This window comes from Engraulis encrasicolus, chromosome 1 (genome assembly GCF_034702125.1).
Source record: "Engraulis encrasicolus isolate BLACKSEA-1 chromosome 1, IST_EnEncr_1.0, whole genome shotgun sequence".
NCBI classification, from domain to species: Eukaryota; Metazoa; Chordata; class Actinopteri; order Clupeiformes; family Engraulidae; genus Engraulis; species Engraulis encrasicolus.
Window position 1 is genome coordinate 56,635,807 of NC_085857.1, and position 23,270 is coordinate 56,659,076.

At 41.2% G+C, this 23,270-nt stretch overlaps 1 protein-coding gene across 1 annotated transcript in view; it reads left to right on the plus strand.

Annotated features, from left to right (window-relative positions):
* Window positions 1–23,270, plus strand: part of LOC134455517 (NACHT, LRR and PYD domains-containing protein 3-like) — a 75,641-nt gene that overhangs the window by 50,635 nt on the left and 1,736 nt on the right. Inside the window, exon 9 of the mRNA XM_063206632.1 lies at window positions 18,346–18,392. Coding sequence (XP_063062702.1) covers window positions 18,346–18,392 — 47 coding nt within the window. The remainder of the gene's footprint in view (window positions 1–18,345; window positions 18,393–23,270) is intronic.

The following is a 23,270-nucleotide window of genomic DNA, read 5'->3' on the forward strand; positions in this document are numbered from 1 at the left end:
TTCTTTAATCCAAAGGTGATTTAAATATTCCCACTATTCACACCCCTCTTCACACACACTCTTCACATGCCCATTTCACCTGGGTCTCTTGTCAGTTGAATTGTCGATTAATTGCGATTAATGTTTTTTTATGACATTTTAAAATTGCCCACGCGTAGCGGCAGTTGAGCCGTCTTCAGGGCATAGTGATACTGACACTGTGTCAGTATCACTATGCCCCGAAGAAGGGTCAACTGCCCTTAATGGACATGTCATAATGATAAAGACGTTTAGCAAACAAATTATCTTGTTTATCAACCACAAGGCTCCCAAACACGGACGACTAACTTGCAGTTATACCCAAGGCTCATAATTAATTCGACCAGTGGCTGGTACCTCAGCATTTTGGCATTAAACAAGTGTCCATATACAGTGAGTCCAATAAGTATTTGATCCCTTGCTGATTTTGTTGGTTTGCCTACTAACAGGGATGGGCAAAGATACAGTTACATGTATTTTCAATACAAATACAAAATACCCAGCAAAAAATGTTACAAATAAGATACAAAATACATAACTGTAACAGTATCTAATATCGAAATACAATATTTTGTATTTTCAACACAAAAAAATACCCACAAAATACAACAAAAACCATTGTGTACAAAAACTAGCAAATTGACTTACACAATGAAATTAAATGAACAATTAAATTCTGAGAAATGAAATGATGGTTAGAAAACAAATAAAAGCTTAAACAAGAAAGAAAGAGGCCCTGCTGTAGGCTAAGTAAGTATGTATGCCCTTTATCATCCTAGTGGGGAAATTCATGTTGCAGCGATATCGTACATGCATACAACTTGTGCAAAAATACTGACGATGACATACAAACACAAGACCAAAAAGTTGAATAATACTATGTAAGGGAGATATACTGCAGGCTGTCATCATAACTAATTTTTCAAACAGCTTCGAATTCCAACGTTGGCTATGGGGCCGGTTTATGACGCCTGCAAATGAGAACATCTCTCAACTGGTCACCCTTCACTCTTGACTTAATTTGTCAATTAACATCACTGATTCTTGAGAAAGCGGCTAAAACATGTCTCTGCAATAAACTGCCAATTCTGTTGAAAATAAACTACATTTTCATGAACAAAATGAATCCAGGTAAAGACACAGGGGTCTGTTACATAAATGTACAGTTGTTTGAAATATTTAAGTGTAATTTTATTACTTTTCATGGCTATAAACCTGCCCACACCCTGTAAAAACAGCTGTCCCAAAGACAGACATCATCATTTCAATTGACTTAAAATGTAAAAATCACTGATATTATTGAATAATATCACCATGATGTGAAAGTCCATATTGAAGTGGTTCTGCAGATATGCACATAGTGTGTGTAAAGCAATATTTACTACTATTTTCTGATTGCTCAAAGTGTGTCCAGCATATTAGTCACCACCGTCAGATTTTTTTAAAAAGACAATAAAATCAGGTATGCGCAAGGTCATTGTCATTACTTAGGACCCCTTTTCAAACCTTTAGATCTACTGAGTACTTCACCATCACTGAAGCTCCTGTAAGTTTACTAATTTCTCCTCAATTTGATAATTTGTTTGGACACTGGTACTGTCCCAACCATAAACTGTCAACACCGTCGGGGGTTTTAATAGTATTATTGTTACATTAATGTTAATTATATATACTTTTTCAGAAGCGTCATGAAGCCCCTAAGAAACAGAGCGAAAACGAAGTGGCTAATGTGAGCAAAAAATGCACAATATGTTAAAGAGTGTTTTTTTGTCTCACACCGTCAGATGTCACCACCGTCAGATTTTGTTCCGCTCATCATCTTGTTCCATATTTTACTAAATTGTGCTGGTTAATGAAACATTACCAGACATGTTAGTAATAATTGTGACCCAAACTTATACTCCAGCCTCCACTGAGGTGCATTTGGAGGGTTTTTTGTCACAAAACCTGACGATGGTGACATCTGATGTAGTTCACAAAAAAGCATGTGTTTTACATGTTTTTGACAAGTTTTAAGAATATGCTTCCAATAAGTATCTACAATTATGTTGAATTGTAAAAGTAATTCACTTAAATACAGTAAACTTAATATTTTACTTCTAATTCTGTCTGACGCTGGTGGCAAAACCAAGAAAGAGCCCATTTTATGAAAAATGTAAAACATGGGGAGCTTGGCCAATACATTCACTGCACAGCCAAGACGTTCATCTATGATAATACACCTCTATATTTTGGATTTGAACAACTTAAAACCTGTTTATGCCACATTTTCAATAATCTAGGCCTACTTCATGGAGTATCTAACAAATGAAGAAAAACATACTGTGCACACCCAAAAATAAAGTGTTTATGCTAGATGTCATTGAATTGAGAGCAGGGCTTGAAAACGAAATTATTTTTCAAACGTTCCGTTCCGAACGGTTCAGGCAAGTTTCAGTTTAACGTTTTCGTTCCTGCAATCGTTCCCCCACAAAAATATCGTTCCTGAACCGGTTCGGAACGAAAAATAACGTTCGTTCTTAACGTTCCTGCAGTGTTTAACGGCCATATTAAGTCTATTTTCGTGGGCTTTATCTTAGAATAGACGTACTCATTATTTCCCCTTGATTTACACAGCTATTCTCAAAAATAATAACACACCCAAAAACACTCAGATGGGCTATCCATCCTGGCAGATTTAACCGGATGCCTATAATTCTTATCAAAAGTAGCCTATGCCAGCCCAGTAGCGGTGGGTGGATGTTGATTAGGGAGACACTATGGGGCACCTAAGTCTCCACCCCTTCCGGGCGGCTTCTGGGGCTGGCAACGGAAAAACTTTTGACTGGGCTGTAATGGACTGATCAAAGCTATTTTCCGACCCACCTCGCATTTCCCCGTCGATCACACATATGCTGTGCCTCAGAATTAATAACAACCAATGGTGTGCTTGTTGACTTCACTTGGCAAGCGATTTTTGAGTTGTGAGTGTGCAAAAACATGTAATTATTTGGACTACACAACAGACGTCGCATGTCCGACGTGCAGCCACTTAAGCCACGGTGCAGCGGTAGGGTTGGCTGTGCCTCGGTTCACGTCAGATATGCGAGGCGCAAGTGTAGTCTCCAACACAGTTTTGCACAAAAGCTAAAATAACGTTTCTTGCGTGCCGAGAATGAGTGGTCTTACGACGCAAATCCAAACCTTTCAAATTCACTGTCATCATATGTGAAATCCGGAGCACATGCCAAACGGGATGAGGATTTAGCTTGACTCGCTCCATTGACTCGCATTCAAAATTTTGCGAGCTTCTGCCCCATGTATCGGAAGTAGAAGGGCGTGACTTAGGTGCCCCATACAGAATAGCCAGAGAGTTTTAAAAAATAGCCAGAAGCATAAGAGGTGTCGATAGGCATGGATTTCAGTTCTTGCCTAGCTCTGATGAGGTTTGCAGCAAGTGAAACGTGTAAGTAAAAGGGACACAGTTTTCTCCACAAAAAAATCCCAAACTGTTTTGAGATGTGCACGATGCAAGGGGTCACTAGTTCTAGAGAAGGGGTTGCATAGTCTGAAACCTCGGATATGCTCTCAGATATCGGCTACCAACCATTCCAGTGCAAGTCCATCACCACCAAACCGGAGACCTTTTGTAGCCTAACAGACAAGCGTCACAAAATAGTAAGAGTTTCCACGTAGTCCATCCCATCAGCCAAGCCCTCTGCACGACAGAAGAGAATAATAACTTAAACAACAAATGCGCTGTCTTTCTCTATCCCTGCTTGTTGTCACACGCGACCTACTGTTATTCGTGATGACATTGAGCGGGCCAGCTAACGTCAGCTAGCGTCTGTCCATCTGCCACGAATGACTTTATCCCGCATTGACCACAACAACAGATAAATAAGGCGTCCTTGATTACAGCACATAAAACACCAGCTCTCACCTCTCTTCTCTACAACCGACAGTGGGATACGCTGTGCACAACAAAAGCACTTCAGTAACTTTACGACAACATAATTTGCCATAACCGCATTGAACATTGAGGCACTCGGCGGTGCCATTACAAGTAGTAAGCTAAACATGACTTACCCACCAGTTGCCTCTCGAGAGCACTCTGCGAATTAGGTTCATCAAATCGCCTATCCAATTCCTTTGCAAATCATAGACTGTATGGTCCAAATACTCTGTCCCTGTAGGAATCCCAACACCGATCTCAAGACATGTTCACTTTTGCTCTCCATGGTGTTGTCAATATAAAACTCTGTAGGCGTACTGTCCGTGAATGAGACTGAAGAACAGCGCGGGTAAAGTGTCATTTCTCTTACAAAAACTTATTTGATATTGGTGGTCAACAACTTTAGGGCGGGTTTATTAGAGCCAACTTCCAATCACTACGAGAAAGCCAGGAGAACAGAGACAGTTTAGTTCTAGTTTCCTATCAAAATCTCTGAGGAGAAGCACATCCTAAAATGTACCCAGGAAGTTTCTCCATACAATGCACAGTCGCACTCTGATTGGCCAATGCTCCTCAATATTTTATCAATCGGCGGCAAGAGCTCAGGTGAAGCAAAATGCTGTTGCTGTATGCATGTTTCCCCTCATACACGTCAGTAGCCGAACTAAAAGACTGCTCGTCGCCATGGTTACTCCTCAAACAAAATCGTGCACTTATATGAAATATAGAGAACGAAATAAAAACCGTTATTAACCGGTTTGTGGATTTCAGAATAACGTTTTTGTTCCGGAACACTTGAAGACCATTTCGTTTTCGTTTCCGTTTCCGTTCCTTGTAAAATTCCATAAAATTTCGTTCGTTTTCGGTTTTCGTTTTCGTTCCTTGAACCGGTTCGGAGCCCTGCTTGAGAGGGCTATTTATTTTGCTAAATGTAGGTAATAATTAGGTCACTTTCACCACCTTCAGATTACTGTCACCACCGTCAGTTCTTAAGTCACCACCGTAAGAAGGAGTTTTGGACATTTTAAATTAATGTGCTTACAAAATTTTCCTTTGGAGTTTTTGAAATATTAAAGTAATAGCAAATCTAAGCCTACACGAATATTTTTGAAATAATAAAAAAATGTTTGTTCTATTTAGACGTTAAGTAAGCATTGTCTGACAGCACATATTTTTAAATTAGAACACATGAAGCAGTATTAAAATAGAATGAAAGTGAATTTTCAACATTTAAAGACGTATGTGTAAACCAAAAAACACACACAATCACTTAAAAACTCCAGATACATATGCAACCAAATCAATACACTTTTTATTGCTTTTAATTGTGTCTGACGGTGTTGACAAAAAACAAGGTATGATTGGAGAAAAACCTGATTTCTGAAAAAAATGGAAAATGGGGAGATTGGCCTTGTGCATTTCTGAAAAGCCAAGACCTTTGTCTACGAGGATATACCATATTATTTTGTAATTCACTTCATTTTTTTCTTTCAAGATTACAACCTGTTTTAGCCACTTTCTCAAGAATCAGTGACATGTCAGTGCCATAAGAATAGCAATCATTTCTTTAACAAAGTAGAGATACAAGTGCTTTAAAAAAAAGTGTACTATAGGATGGTGGCCAAAGTAGGTATTGCAACTATACTGCGCATTGAAACTGTGCTCCCTATAGCATGGAGGCCAGAGTAGGTATTGCAACTATACTGCTCATTGAAACTGCGCTCCGTATAGCATGGTGGCCAGAGTGGTTATTGCAACTATACTGGTTGGCTCTATGGGTGCATTCCAATATGCGACCTTGCTTCCTCCACTTGTGCTTGTGGCCTCGTCCCGCCTCCGTGGAGAAAACAATTAAGTGTACCAGCTGTCAGCCTAGCCACAACTTTTACGGGACTGTTTCATTCACCATCCCAATTGCAAATGAGAAAAAGACTTTAAAATGGACCTTTTGTGATATTTAAAGATCGCCTCTCAACGTAATTTAATTAATATTGCCGTGTTCCCAATTGTTATTGAATGTGTTACGCGTTGGTCCTGTTTTAAAAAACGTTCTGGTTGCTTTGTTTCAAGACGTTTTTGCAAGCTGGCAAGGTGGCTTGTGGAGAAACGAGAGAGTGTTCCGTGTTTCTCGTGGAAATGCGTCTCTGATTGGCTCACTCCTCCTGCTCTCAAAGAAACGCGTCTCTGATTGGCTCAGTCCTCCAGCCCTTGGAGAGAATGTAATGGGAAACAGAGTCGCCACTTCCCCGGGTGGTACTGCACTATAGGGGCGCCAACGGAGGCGTGCAGGCTCCATTCAGGGCTGTGCTCTTTCGACAGCGACCCCTAGGCGAGCTGTAGGCACGGAGCAACCGGAGTGAGCAGGCTTTATGTATGAGGCTTTGTGCTGTGTGTGTACCTGAGAGTAGCAACCAGCTGATAGCTAAGCTAAGCTATGTTTCGGACCACCAGACGTTGCTTGCTTTGAAAACAAGCAGAAAAAAATTACTCGACATGTTTTTAGATAAATGGGTCGATATAAACCTTTGTGGGCAACGCCTTCTTTCGACGTGACGAAACACAGAAAGGCTTTCGTGATTCGCTCGTTTCTCTGCATTATTTATGTAAATTGGGAAACACCGGGAAACACAGCCAGGAGAGTTGACGCACCGCTATGAGAGCCTTGCAAGTGAGTTTAACTTGGGGTGACCGTCCGACCTTCGAAAGGAGTGAGTAAAACTGAGTTTTATCGGAAGTTGGCCTTTAAATATAATGCTGGTGTCAGTGATGTCATCACGAAATATTACTTCCTGGTATGAGGCCACAAGCAGAAGTGGAGGAAGCAAGGTTGCATATTGGAATGCACTTTGGCTACAGCTAGTTTTAAAACACTCAATTCTACACAAAAGGCCTTAAATGGCAAACTGAAAGCAAGTTTGATTGACATGGGGAAAACATTAACACGTCATTGAGGAATTAATTAAATGATTAGCCACTCACCTTGAACCAAATTGAACTTCCTGTGCAGTCAAGGCTTAAAAAATCCAAGCATATGCCTCCAATTCAGCTAGGGGCATTCATATACTTTTTAACCTACAGCACCATCTTGTGTTCATATTGTGTAATAACATTCTTTAGAACAAAGTATTTGTATTTTGTAGTTTTGTGAAATACACAAAATACTGGAGGAAAGTATTTTGATACCAAATACAAATACATGTAATTCACTTATATGAAATACAAATACAAAATAGTATTTTGTATTTCAAAATGTATTTCAATTAGATGTAATAGCAATACTGCCCATCCCTGCCTACTAACAAAGGCATGATCAGTCAATAAATGTTATGGTTATATGTATTCTAATATGGAGAGACAGAATATCAAAAAGAAAATCCAGAAATTAATTTAAGAGAATATATATTAATTTATTTCCATTTCATCAAGCAAAATAAGTATTTGATCCCCTGCCAACTGATAACAGTTCCGGGCCCACAGACCAGATGGGCACTTCTGATCAACTTGTCATCTGAATTAAAGACACCTGTACATACTAACATGCATAAAAGACACATTGAATCAGCAGAATCAGTCCATAGTATGAGTGAATCAGTCACATTCCAACCTCACCAGCATGGGAAAGACCAAAGAGCGGTCAAATGATATCAGGGACAAGATTTTAGACCTGAAGATTAAATGGGCTGCAAAGCCACAAGAAAGAGACTGGGTATTAATGATCCAACTGTTGATGCATTTCCTCCAAAATGTGAGGAATACAAAATGACTATCCATCAGCCTGTCTGGGGTTCTATACAAGATTTGACCTTTTGTAGGGATTTGATAATCATGAGAACAGAAAGAAAGCAATGTTAGGCAATGATATCAAAGCTACTGGACCAAAATCACTGAGAAAACTACTGGTAACACGTAATGCCACAGAGGTTTAAAATCCTGTAGTGCACACATGGTACCTCTTCTTCAGAAGGAAGCTGTGCAGTCCCACCTGAGATTTGCCAATGGACATCAGACTGGTGTATGATATGATAAGGAGGTGCTGTAGTGAGATGAAACCAAAATCAAGCTGTTTGGCATTAACACAATTCAATGTGTTTTGAGAAAGAGAACTGCTGTCTATGATCCCAGGAACACCCTCCTCACCATCATGCATGAAAGTGGTATCATTATGGTTTGAGGGTGTTTGTCTGGCCAAGGCACAGGACAACTTCACATCATCAACGAATGTATGGAGGGAGACATGTAATGTGCAATCCTGAGTGCAAACTTCCTTCCCTGCACCACTACACTGAAGGTGGGCCATTTTTGGATCTCCCAACATGACAATAATACACAACATACAGTCAAAGCAAAGACGGAGTGGCTCAATAAGAAGCATATTAAAGTCACGAAGTGGCCTAGACAGTCTCCAAATATTAACCCTATAGTAATTCTATGGACGGAACTGAACCCGTCATTTGCCAAGCTACAGCCACAATCTATCAATGTTTTAGAGATAATCTGCAAAGAAATATGGGCAAAAATCTTTTCATCATTGTCATCAACTAAAAGAAGCATCTGACCTCAGTGCTAGACAATTAGGGCTTTGCCACAAAGCACTCTATCTTCTTTAGCTAGAGGGATCAAATACTTATTTGCCTAAATTAAATACACATAAATTAAAATATATTATTTTAAGTTATTTTCTGGAATTTCTTTTTGATATTTTGTCTCTCCATGTTTGAATACATATTATCATAAATTTATAGACTGACCATGTCTTTATTAGTGGGCAAGCAGGCAAGATCAGCAAGGGATCAAATACATTTTAGACTCACTGTATAAATCGAAAGAACAACCTATTTCAACAAGGGTCACTATTCTATTTGTTTCATCAATGACGGTAATACTATCTGAGGATTATTCAGGAGATTATCTAGTTGAACATGATCTCCATGATTTTGTGTAGTAAACTTAGTAAGCTTATCTGCACAGAACTGTATTTATGCATTTTTACATTTTCATCTAAAATGTCCATAATGCTGTCAGAGATTAGGTCTACCAGTTGATCATGTCTTGCAAATATACAGTCCATTGTAAAAGCTACAGCCATTAAAGGGGTATGCCACTATTTTGGGGCTTAATACAGTTAAAATCGTTGGCCGGGGTTTATTAAGGTGGTAAAGTGTCTTATTTTTCATGTAAGCCGTTGTCTTGCTTTAAGACAAGTTAAAAGAGGGAGCATGTCTCTAAGCTAGTGAAAGTCAATGAATCCGTGTAGCATGCTACATGCTACAGTGATCCATTGACTTTCACTAGCTTAGCTACATACTCCCTCTTCTAACTTGTCTTAAAGCAAGACAACGCTTAACATGAAAAATAAGACCCTTTACCACCTTTATAAACCCCGGCCAACGATTTTAACTATATTAAGCCCCAAAATAGTGGCATACCCCTTTAAGGATTTGCGCTGTCGTTTCATTTTCGTTAGTGGAGCAGTGAAGGATACTGTGTGTGGGTCGTGGTTATTGGGGTACCAGGTGGCCAGGTTATAGTTTGTTGAGAGGACATGTAGGTGGGCTTTGTTGGTACAGATTAATATGTCCTCACCAACGGAGCAGTTAGAAAGCACAGAGTGGGACAAGTCAAGTCAAGTCAATTTTATTTATAAAGCACTTTAAAATACAACAAAGGTAGCTGTCCAAAGTGCTGGACAAGTAGGAGGACTTGAAAGGAATCTCTCAACCTTAAAACACATAGACATACTTGAGGACATAGGACAAGATAAAGAAGAAAAATCACAATCAATAAGATCTAAAAGCTGAGCATCATGTAGAACAAAAAAAAGGGGGGGGGGATAGGTTATGCTAAAGGGCAAACCATAAAAAGACAGTTTCATAACGACACATATTTAAAAATAAGAATACATATAAGAGCTAAGGGGATAATCAACATTTAAGAACAAAGAAATAAAAAATAATAAAAGTAGAAATAGATAGATAAATAACTAGGTGCAAACATAGAGGTCATACAGTGTTAAAAGCTAATGCATAAAAGTGAGTTTTAAGGTGACTTTTAAAAGCAGCTAGGGAGGGGGACAGGCGGATATAGAGTGGCAGGTCATTCCACAGTTTGGGGCCCATTACAGCAAAAGCTCTGTCTCCTCTGGTTTTCAACCTGGACAAAGCATGATATGCAAAGGCTAAACCCGCCAGTTTCCCCTGTAGTTTCAGGCTGGCCCAGATATGTGTGCTCTGAGACCACTTCATCTGAAGGATAGAATTCTGCATATGTTTCGCAAGGCAGCTTTTGTTCCCCGTTGTCTCACACAAAGGTTGCACGTGGGTAGATGAGTGGGTCCATGCAGGGCCGGTTTTAAGCATAGGCCGGCTAGGCGGTCGCCTAGAGCGCCATGTGAAGAAAGAGCGCCGAAATGGCGCTCTCCGATGCATAATTTTGCGATATGAAGTTTTTTTTATGAAGTCGCAATCAACAAAGCGTGGCGAAAGCGCTCCTCACGGCAAAGCGCCCCTCAGCCAATAGTAATATCGCTTCCAACTGTCTCAGGGAAGTCTGTGAACCAATAAACAGACAGTTCTGAGAAAGGGGGCGGGACGAGTGACAGCGTGCGATCTATTTTGAATTTGGAGACTCACTCGAGAGACAGAGAGGGCAAGCGCAAACAGCAGTGCTCTGCTGGATGGAGAATTGTTATGTTCTCATTAAACCACTCATTGCATGATGCAGGAGTTGCAGAGGGTGTTTTGGAACTATGTGATTTAATCAGCAACCGTTTGTGATTATGGAAAGCCTAATAGTTGTGAGGTTACTATTTGGAATTAGAGAGAAAAAGAGCTTTGTTTTTGATCTGAGAAATCGCTAGTTAGCATGCTAACATTAGCCAAGTATGCCAAGCAATGAAATCCAGTAAAGTAGCTGTTAGTAGCCTACTCACTACTCACTAACACCCACCTGATAATACTTGCTTAGGTTGACAAGCAATGTAAAGTAAGACTGGTGGAATGTTTAAAACAATTTTAGCTGCCATATCTCCTTCCATCCACATGAATTACCTGCTTGTTGTAAGCTTAAAAAAACATTGTTTCCAGACCAGAATGACATAGCCTACATGAATCATGTAACAGAACCATGCACAGCATGTTTTCATGCTGAGTGATGTAGTATTGCAGACAAGTGAGGCTACTATATTTTGTATATTATGAAATTCAATAGCTTGACAGCTGTTCTCCCTTTCTCTCACCCTGTCCCTCCAGTTCAAACACATAGACAACCCCCTTCTCATTCTCCTACTCACAAATGCACCCCTATTTCCAGTCGAGAAATGAAATTGGTTTGGAATCATAGACAGCACAAATGTGTAGCTTATTAAAATTGTTATGCTGCCATGCTTTGTGATGCTGTAGTGTAGATAGGCTATCAATGCAGACCTCCTTGGTAGGCCTATTGTCTACACATGCATTTTACATGCAAATGTACTGTATCACTCTCCTGGCATTTCAATTTCATATTACAATTCAAACACATTGAGGGGTTGGGTGGGGGCGCCAGAACTCAAACTGGCCTAGGGCACCAAATAAGCCAGAACCGGCCCTGGGTCCATGCAGTTTGCAGCTGTATTCCTGTGTGATTGCAGAGATCGTTAAAGTCCATCCAGTCTGACCTTACATCGAATCCTATTGCTCTGATATCAAGTTTACTTTTGCTGTTCAGCTGGAAGCCTAGAAATTTGGTCATTTCACGTGAAATCAGACACTTTGGGACACAACCGACACGGATTTCAATCATTCTTGCTGTGCCTGTTTAGTAGCAAGGTAGCACCCCAGAACTGCATTTATGTAAATCTGACACCAAAATTAAGGGAGAAATAGACTAGCAAAGGTTTACATATGAGGGTAGGACACGATATAGACAGGTCATCAGCTGGGAAAATTAGGCCTTTCGTCCTACCGCACTTTTCTCTGTGGATTACTGACCAGAAGCCCTATTGGAAGAAATTAGAACATGGGGCCACGTCAATTTTTGCTCAGAATTCAATATGGCCGCCATTTTCCAAAATGACTTGTTTTCATGCATTATTACATTGTACTATAAGGTGATATTCATGAACGATTAACTACTTTTAGCACTATTCTGTCCAATTTCCTTACATACATGTTTACAAAGGTTGACTAAACTAAAACAAATGAAAATAAAGTTGGCCACCTTGCAATATCCAAAGGAAAGTGCTGAAAATAATGATTGAAATGCACATACAGAGTCTATGGCTGGGAAAATTAGGCCTATTGTCCTGTCAGGGTTTTCACAGTGGATTACAGACCAGATTGCCTATTGAAAAATATTCACCAGCTGGTTGCCATCTCAAATGTGCTCCAAAATTCAAAATGTTCTCTGTTTTTCAGAATGGCAGACTTGCATACATTTTTCTCAACACTGTAAGACCATAATTATCAATAAAGACAACCTATTTTCAGTGAAATTCTGTCCTATCTCCTATCTACAGACGTGAGTACAAAGGTTGGCAACAGAATGATGTAAATATATATCTTGCCCCTTTGAAATATCCTAAGGATGGTTGTCACGGTTGACTGCTGAAAAATGGCTATTGACCTGACAAACATTTCACATTAGATTACTGACTAAAAGTTTTTCAGGTCTACATTTTTTTGTATAAAGCAAGGATGAGTGTGTGTGCGTGTGTGCCCGCACGTATCCCCCGCTCATCTTTCCCCTGCTCTACAGTGTCTTTCCCCCACACACTATTCTGCCTCCCCCACCCCCTCACTCATCTCCCCCCCACACACTATTCTGCCCCCCAACCCCCTCACTCATCCCCCCCATGCTACTCTGCCCCCTCACCCCTCACTCACCACCCACTTTCTGCCTCCCCCACTCATCCCCCCTGACTCATTATCCCCCCACCGCCCCACAAAATACTCGCCCACCCCCCATCCAATGTGAAAAGTTTGGCAGGTCAACACCCCCTGACTCAAATTATCCCCCTTCACACACACACACTATTCTGCCCCCCTGAAACCCCCACACTATTCCGCCCCACCACCTCACTCATCCCCCACACACTATTCCCCCCCCCACCCCCCCCCCCCACCCACTAATTCAACCCGACTCACCCCCCCCCCACCCCCACTCTGCCCCCCTACCCCCGCTCACCCCCTCATTCATCCCCCCGCTCCTCCACATCATTCGGTCCCCCCTACCCCCCAACACACACACACACACGGTCTACTGTGTCTATGTCAGTGTCTATGTAAGGAAGCACACTGGCCACACACACTTGAGAAAAGAACACTCAGGCACACACACATACACATGCAAATGCACACGCACACGCACACACACACACACGCACACACACACACACACACACACACGCAAACGCACACACACACACACACACACACACACACACACACACACACACACACACACACACACACACACACACACACACACACACACACACACACACACACACACACACACAGTTTGGCAGGACAATATGCCTTTTTTCAGCAGTCCACTGTGTTTGTGAAATTCAATCATTTGACAACATTCCTTTGGATATTTCAAAGTGGCAAGATATTCATGCCTTTTTCTAGACAACCTTTATACTCACGTCTGTAAAAAGATAGGCCAATTTAACTGAAAAATAGGTCATCTTTATTGATAATTATGACCTTACAGTATTGAGAAAAATGTGTGAAAGTCTGCCATTCTGAAAAACAGAGAACGTTTTGAATTTTGGAGGACATAGATGGCCCCAAGTTTTATTCTTTTTCAATAGGCCTTCTGGTCTAAAATCCACTGCGAAAACCCTGAAGGGACAATAGGCCTAATTTTCCCACCCATAGACTCTGTATGTGCATTTCAATCATTATTTTCAGCACTTTCCTTTGGATATTGCTAGGTGGCCAACTTTATTTTCATTTGTTTTAGTTTAGTCAACCTTTGTAAACATGTATGTAATGAAATAGGACAGAATAGTGCTGAAAGTAGTTAATCCTTCATGGATATCACCTTATAGTACAATGTAATAATGCATGAAAACAAAGTCATTTTGGAAAATGGCGGCCATATTGAATTCTGAGCAAAAATTGACGTGGCCCCATGATTTAATTTCTTCCAATAGGGCTTCTGGTCAGTAATCCACAGAGAAAAGTGCGGTAGGACGAAAGGCCTAATTTCCCCAGCTGATGACCTGTCTAATACATTCAGCCTTGATTATATCAGTCAGTGTAAGTCACAAAAGGATTTTCTGAGGTGTTGTTTGAAAGCTCTACAAATTACTCAAATCACATGGAATACAACAACCCTAACAATATGAATTATGACACATTGAAAAATTAAAACTTGAATATAAAAAAGCTTATATTTTAAAATGGCCGGTGCTTGTCTGAACATAGCCTGTAAGGTCATAAACAACACCTGAAAATGGGGTGTTTGGTTCTTTATTCATTTCAGAGATAATGGGACATAAAGGTTGAAATGAGTTGTAATGAAGTAGTAATAGAGTAGTGTCAGGGACAGGGCTGGACTGGCCATCTGGCATAACAGACTTTTTCCCGGTGGGCCCTGCACCCTCGTCGGTCCCTATTCCAGGTACTCAAAAATACACGGCTTCTGCCCATTGTCAATGGACACAGTGGAAGCTACACCATTTTCAGCATTCAGATTAGATTAGATAGACGCACTGACAGGCAAGACAGAGAAGGCAGGGTTGAAAGAATAAGCTCAGTAAAGGAATTGTCTAAATGTTCAAGCATCGAAGGGTATGTTGTAGCTGTATATGATGGCAACTAGTGGCTAGCATGTGTTGAGCAATGTATGCCGAGCACTGGAGAGGTGAAACTGAACTTCCTGCATCCTCATGGACCATCTCCATCCTTCACATAATCTGATAGACATGCCATCATGTGATATTACTATGGTATTACCATATTATTACTAGGTGATTTGTATGATGCCATATTTTTGAGTCCCATTATCTCTGAAATGAATAAAGAACCAAACACCAGCATTTTAGGTGTTGTTCATTACATTGCAGGCTATGTTTAGACAATGAACTGGCCATTTTAAAATATAAGTTTTTTTGGTATTCAATGTTTAATTTTTCAATTTATGATAATTCATATTCTGAGGGTTGTTGTATTCAATGTTTGAGTAATTTGTAGAGCCAGAAAAGAGCTTTCAAATAACACCACGGACATCTTTTTGTGACTTACACTGACTGATATAATCAAGGCTGAATGTGTCCTACCCTCATATGTAAACCTTCGCTAGTCTGTTTCTCCCTTAATATTAGTGTCAGATTCGCAAAACTGCAGTTCTGGGGTGCTACCTTGCTTTACTAAACAGGCACAACAAGTATGATTGAAATCCGTGTCGGTCGGGTCCCAAAGTGTCTGATTTCATGTAAAATGGCCCAATTGTGTTTCGATGTTGTGTGCGAAATGGATCTTTCGTTGCTGCAGATGTTGAAATAATGTGGTCCGAGCCATTTCTCTAATTTGTATGTTGTCATCTTTCAGCATATTGAATAAGTGGCTTGTTCTGGCGGCGGTGTATATCCATTCAATGTTTGGGACTCCCAGACCCCATTCCTTGCAGGCTGAAAGAGTATGTCCCTGCTTGAATATGTGTTTAGCGAAGGGGAGTAGAGTTGCCCAGCTGGGACTTGAACCCAGACCTTCTGGGGAAGTAAACCGGGGTTCTGACCGCTACACCAAAGAGCCAGGCTCGTCAGAACACACCCACAACCCTAGTGATGGTCACTCCATCACACTGCCTTCCCCTTCGGGAAGCGCACCCGTGCGCTTCACACACTCATGGTGTCCCTCACGCAACGGCCCATCATGCTTCTCCCATCCAGTGTGCCCCGTCATCAATGCTTCACCCATCACTGGGGTCCCTCACACCGGGGTCACCAATCCTGGGGGTCCCTCACATGGAATTACGACTCACACACAATGGGTATGCTTCCGATGGCCTCACGGTACCATCCCACTGCTGACACCATTTGTAGCGAGGGGGAGTAGAGTTGCCCAGCTGGGACTCGAACCCAGACTTTCTGGGGTAGTAAACCGGGGCTCTGACCGCTACACCAAAGAGCCAGGCTCGTTGGTATGTTAGTCAGAACACACCCACAACCCTAGTGATGGTCACTCCATCACACTGCCTTCCCCTTCGGGAAGCGCACCCGTGCGCTTCACACACTCATGGTGTCCCTCACGCAACGGCCCATCATGCTTCTCCCATCCAGTGTGCCCCGTCATCAATGCTTCACCCATCACTGGGGTCCCTCACACCGGGGTCACCAATCCTGGGGGTCCCTCACATGGAATTACGGCTCACACACAATGGGTACGCTTCCGATGGCCTCACGGTACCATCCCACTTCTGACACCATTTGTGGCGAAGGGGAGTAGAGTTGCCCAGCTGGGACTTGAACCCAGACCTTCTGGGGTAGTAAACCGGGGCTCTGACCGCTACACCAAAGAGCCAGGCTCGTTGGTATGTTAGTCAGAACACACCCACAACCCTAGTGATGGTCACTCCATCACAATGTGTTTAGCCCAAAACATTACCGTANAGCAGTGGTTCCCAACCTTTTTCTTAGGGGACCCATGTTTTTACTATTTTAAGCTTTGGTGACCCAACCACGCGAGCGCCCGCACGAGACGGAGTCACAAGATGCCCTCCGTTTCCTGTGATAACTTATTTTAGTTATTTTATTCCTCAATTCGTCTTTGGTCAAATATTGAATAAATGTTTAATGTAGCACTTACAATTTGTTGCGTCTATGCATTTATTAGTTAAATGCTTTGTCTTTTATTCAACATGGGCTATATATATTTAAAACGAAACCCCTTAAAATCAAGAGAGCTCCGCGACCCCCTGTGGATCTTTGGCGACCCATAAGGGGGGTCCCGACCCATATGTTGGGAACCACTGCCTTACAGGACCATTGTGTTATTGAGTTAAAGGTCCTCCAGGTTCCATTAAAAGTTGAATTATTAAGAAGTTTAATTATTCACTGGCCCGAGTCAGCCGATGGTTAAGCTATGTGAATCTTTAGTGAACGAGACTGCCACGACCACTTCCACGGTCCACTGTCAGAAAACCCCCAGCTTGTTATAATGCCCTCTTCTAGTGGGATTGGATCAGTAAGGGCCTTTCAACAGATCACCTGAGTAAAGGATGATCTGTATACGTCTGTGATAATGTTAATGTAAGCCTGGAGGAGATTTATTTTGTTTAACAGGTGTATCATTACACTATGGGGCAGAGTGCCGAATGCATCGAGAATACCCAGAAGCGAAGCGTAAAATGTACTTGAGTCGTGCTTGAAATTATCAATTCCTGTCTTTATACTTGTTCATGCATGCCTTCACGGTGGATGTACGCCTTCTGATAGGGTGACAGAATGTTGTTGTCTGTGAGCCAGGGCAGGATGCGTGATGGCAGGCATTTCATAAAAACTTTGTAAATTGTGGGTAACAGTGAGATGTCTCTCCATGTGGAGGGGTCCTCAAGGATATTGTCTTTTTGGGGGAATCCTGTGAACAAGGGCACCCTTCCACTATTCAGGCACTTTGCCATTTAACAGGCAGGTATTAAATATGTTTGTTAGTAATGGGCATGACATTTCTTTTGTGGTTTTTAGAGTCTCGTATCGTAGTAACTCCATCAGAGCCGGTGGCTTTATTGATGACTCTCTCTACTTCACTCTCTGTGTAGGCCTGTGACTGTAGTTGACTGTAAAGGGGGTGTGCCACAAAAGGTTGTTGCCACGGTACATCCTGTAGTGGCGCGCTATCGCTTTCCGTATATTTATCACCATAGTATTTCTGGACTATATTGACATTGTCAATGGAGGGTGGCGTGTTTGGGTATCGGCCATTATTTAGGACAATTTCAATTTATCTTTTATTTTGCCATAGTAAACAGAGTTAATCACACACATGTTTATGTGCATGTGAGCACGCACGCGCACACACACACACACACACACACACACACACACACACACACACACACACACACACACACACACACACACACACACACACACACACACACACACAGACAGAGATGATAAAGACAATCATATCTTCCCTCCAATGTTAAGGAGTGTGGTGCCCCTGAACTGGCCGATGTTGATGAAGTTGTACAGTATGTCTATTCAACAGTTATTTTTCAAGAAATTATTACACATGAACAAGGAACAGAAAGCCATTGCAAAAAACATGTGCCTTGCTTTGTATTCATGAAAGATTCATTCATTCATTCATTAGTGAATATTAATTGACATATAAGTGTTTCATATGTCTGTCTGTCTGTCTGTCTGTCTGTCTGTCTGTCTGTCTGTCTTTGTTAAACAGTACTGACCACTGTTCAAGAATCAGATTGGCAGCAGATAAGAAGAAATGTAAGTAGACATGTTTCTTTTTCTGGATGTCATTCATTTCACTGGCTGCAAGTGTGTGTGTGTGTGTGTGTGTGTGTGTGTGTGTGTGTGTGTGTGTGTGTGTGTGTGTGTGTGTGTGTGTGTGTGTGTGTGTGTGTGTGTGTGTGTGTGTGTGTGGTGTGAGGTGTGGTGGTGGTGGTAGCAGTGGTGGGGGAAGGTATTATGTCCCAAAGTGTCTAGACCAGTGGTTCTCAAACTTTTTCTGTCATTCTCAGAGGGTCTGCATGCCTCCGTGCCCCCTTTTTTGTGGGATGAAAATCACTTTTGGCTGGCATTATCATAGTTATGTCTACACTGAGGTAAATTAGTAAATAAACAATATGGTTTCCAAGCAACAGCAGTACTCAAATTGATTTTGCGATCGCTGCGCAGAATCAAAGGAAAGGTGAGATAAAACAAAGACGGACTGCAGTCGAATGCAGTGCAGATGTGTGTTAATTTCCTATTCTATTCAAATTAATGACAATTAATAATATAATGTTGGTGAGGGCTTTAAACATATTGGCTTATTGGCGAGACAGGAAATCATTTTCTTGGGGGAAAAAAAATAAAATCAGATGTCACACGCCCCCCCTCAATTATTCCGCCTCAAGGCTTCGTCCGGACGTGCCTACGTCACTAGTGATGCGCGTCCTCGTTGCCGAACTGCAGTGGGCACTGCACTGGGACTCGTTATTTTCAAACAAGCGATTTAGGGTTAGGTTTAGGGTTAAGGTTAGGGTTAGGGTTAGGGTTAGGGTTAAGGTTAGGTTTAGGGTTAAGTTTAGGGTTAAGGTTAGGTTTAGGGTTAAGACTAGGGACGGTATGGACGGTTGTCATGGCGACGAATCAAACGTCGTCGGCAACAAGGAGGCGCATAGCTATTGTGACATAGGCACGTAATACCGCCTACGGACGAAACAACCTAGAATTTGTTTGTCCCGCTATAAGAGCAGGGTCATCCCCCTCAACCTACAAGTAGCTTGTGAAAAGCTTACCGGCATTGAAAAAAACAGCTGGGGCACTTTTTGATTTTGGTTTTGCTTTTGTTTTTGTTTTCTTTGGACTGCTGGCTGAATCTTTTGTTGCCTCTTGCCAAATCAGAATCTGATGTGAATCGTTTTTGTAAATAAATTCACTCATGCACCGTTCTCCCCGATTGGCTGTAGTATTTTGGGAATTCTCCCCGGTTTCAGGTGTTTTTTTGTTGCGTTGCTTAGTCCCTTGACCAGCGTATCACACTACACTTAAGAAGCAAAAGACGTCCAGAGGCCTGCAAAGTATCTGGACAGCAGGGGTGCAAATTCAAACAGGGTCATTCCATGTCAATTCACATGATTCCCTAGAATCTCCCCACATGACCCTCTCCGATTTACCCGATATCTCACATACAGGTACCTTTTGATGTCAATTGAAAGAATACCAAGTATTAGCACCCTACGTTTAACGGTTGCAGAGATGAAGCCCTCCAAAGTTGGGGTGCCATGCCCACTTTTCAAGCCTATGAATTGCATACAAAATTTACAAGCAGATTTTGACACCATTGGTTTTAGTTTCAAGGAAGATACAGGTCTAAAAATCACCATGGCCCCTCAATATGACCCTGTCTACCAGATGATGTACTTACAAATGGCATGCCTTGATTATTTTTGGCTGTATTAAGCCTTAAAAACTGAATTTGAGAAAACCGTGATGAAGTGTCTTGCCATTTTGGTGTTCCAGAACTTGGACACTATGTATGCTTTGGGAGTTATAATTGATTTTCCATCATATTTGGGAATTGTACACTGTATTCCAAAAAAATTAGGGCACTCAGACTTTTAATGATGGAATAGGAGGGACTCAAAAACAGCTTTGAGACAAAATGACGGGCTCTTGATGACTGGAACGCCCTTTTAACCCCATGTACAGTAGCACTGTATCAAACATTCAAGCTCGGAAAAACGTTGTTTTTCAAAGTTCTTCATATTAATCTTGGCCTTCAAAGTATATGTTTTTCCTCTATATCTTATCACAGTGTCTGTTTTGTCTGCTGCCATCTGCTGATCTAAAAAAGTAACAACAGCGTAATGTAAGAAAACAAAAGGGGCTTTGAAATCTTGCCCATAATTTACCAATAAAGCACTGTAATTATACAGTATATTGCTATATATTAATTATGATTTTAACAAGCATGATTAATATTTCTAGTTTAAATAATTTCCTAAGTGTGACTGCTTAATGCTCAATCATGATGCCAGTCCCAAGATGGCCTCAACCCTGCACTACATTTCTAGCAGACATGGGGGTGGATGTGTCCTGGTAGAAATGTAATCATGATTGAGCATTCTGCATAATGCTTGTTAAAATCATAATTAATATATAGCAATATAATATAGAATTAAAGTGCTTTATTGGTAGCCTAGCAAGCTTAACCCCTAGGGGCGTCTAGATTTCTAGGCTACTTTATTGGTAAATTATAGGCAAGATTTTTCAGCCCCTTTTGTTTTCTTACATTGCGCTGTTGTTATGTTCTTTGACCAGCAGATGGCAGCAGACAAAACAGACACTGTGATAAGACATAGACAAAAACATGTACTTTGAAGGCCAAGATTAATATGAAGAACTTTGAAAAACAAAGCTTTTCCAAGCTTGAATGTTTGATACAGTGCTACTGTACATGGGGTTAAAAGGGCGTTCCAGTCATCAAGTGCCCATATGGTTAATTTGAGGCCTGAAGTAGAGGGTACCGTAAGGTCATTTTGTCCAAAAGCTGTTTTTGAGTCCCTCCTATTCCATCATTTAAAGTCCAAGTGCCCTAATTTTTTTGGAATACACTGTACAGTTCCCAAATATGATGGAAAATAAATTATAACTCCCAAAGCATACATAGTTTTCAAGATCTGAAACCCCAAAATGGCAAGACACTTTATCACGGTTTTCACAAATTAAATTTTTAAGGCTTAACCCTGTGAAACCTGAACCATGAAAGCAATGAGAGAAAATTATATTTTTTTGGAATTTGCTTCAATAATGGTCCCTTATAAGAAATGTAAAAAAAAAAATCAAAATTTTGTTAAGGTCACAGAGATATTTGATGCATCATATATGATGCATCAGGCTTTAAAGGGAATGAAAATTCCAATTTCATGACCATTGAAAAATGACTTTTAATGCATTTGCATCTTTTTTTTAATTTAAAAAAGTTGTCAGACAATTTAATTTGAGGATTATCTTTAAATATTTAGTGAGATCCTGCCATTTTTTTAAGCCTATCCTTGTTTTAGCAGGACCATATTTTACATTTCCCACAGCCTGGTTGGGTAATTTTTTTAAATCTATGTAAAAACATAGCTGATCGAATGCTTAACAACCTATTTATGAGTGTAATATAGATCATTATTCATTTTTGATGTGTAATTTGAATATATGGGTCCATTACTACAATTGGACCATTTCTCCATTCACTTCAATGCATTTTTTACGAGATCATAATTTCAACATTTTGCATTACATTTTCAAAATCGCAAGTAAAACGTGTTTCTTAAGGCAATATCTTTGTCTTGAAGTAAAACAACTTGTGTGTTTTGTTAAACGATCGTCGTGGTATGCTTTGTAAGTTTCCCTATGGAGCAAATGCATTGATGGCTGACTTCCTGCCACCGCTGGATGGTGCTTATATGTCTCATCAGTTTTAGCACGATCTCTCTGCAACACGGTGTAAAAATATAAACTCTTCCTTGATTAATTGCACAAAGCAAGTGTTCAAATTAAAGGATGTAGAGTTATATTTCGGAAATTTGTACACAAACCTTTTGCAATTTGTCGATATCTCAGCGTCGGTCAGGGAAACCGCTTCTACTCCATTTTTGCATTTTTCGCCGAGCTGTGATCAACTTGTTGTTGACCGCTGCTCTCTTGTGGCGGTTTCCGCGTACTGCAGGACGTTTGGAAATGACACGCAGGATGTTTTTGAGATGGATTTTTTTTGTGTCAGCGTGGAGAGGGCTTTGAATTTGATGCATCATAGATGATGCATCCGGCGCGATAGGGTTAATATGGCCAAAATCTGCTTGTAAATATTGTATGCAATTCACAGGCTTGAAAAGTGGGCATGGCACCCCAACTTTGGAGGGCTTCATCTCTGCAACCGTTGGACGGTTCTTTTAATTGACATCAAAAGATACCTGTATGTGAGATATCGGGTAAATCGGAGAGGGTTATGTGGGGAAGGCATGTGAATTGACATGGAATGACCCAACAGAGATCGGGATGTAAAAGAAGCCCAGAGCATACTCAAAGAGGGGGACGCACGCACCAATCTGTGTTGCCAAGTTCCGGCCACACCACATGTATTTCTCTCTTTCTTTGCTCTCTTGATCTGCTCCCATATCATTGCTGAGTGTTCCACACACATACTGGGAAGCCCAACAGACCAGTATTCTGTCAGCTGGTGTCAATGTAACTGTTAGCTGGTCAAGGTCTTGGGAAGAATGGGGAAGAATATCTTGCTTTCCACATTAAAGAGTGTGATGCTCCTGAACTGGCTGAAGTTATATGGTACTGTATGTCTATTCTATGGCACGTAAAATGCACACTAAAGGATGTGAGCTATTTGACGCAAATCAGTTGTTGCTCTGTGGTTGCTCTTCTACACAGTTAGAAACCATAGAAACATGCTTGGATTGACCAATTGGCATGCAGGGCTTTCACCCGGTGTCTGGGAGTGTGTGTGTGTGTGTGTGTGTGTGTGTGTGCGTGCGTGTGTGTGTGTTGTCAGGTAGGTAATCAGTAGTGTTCCTGGTAGTCGTGTGTGTGTGTGTGTGTGTGTGTGTGTGTGTGTGTGTGTGTGTGTGTGTGTGTGTGTGTGTGTGTGTGTGT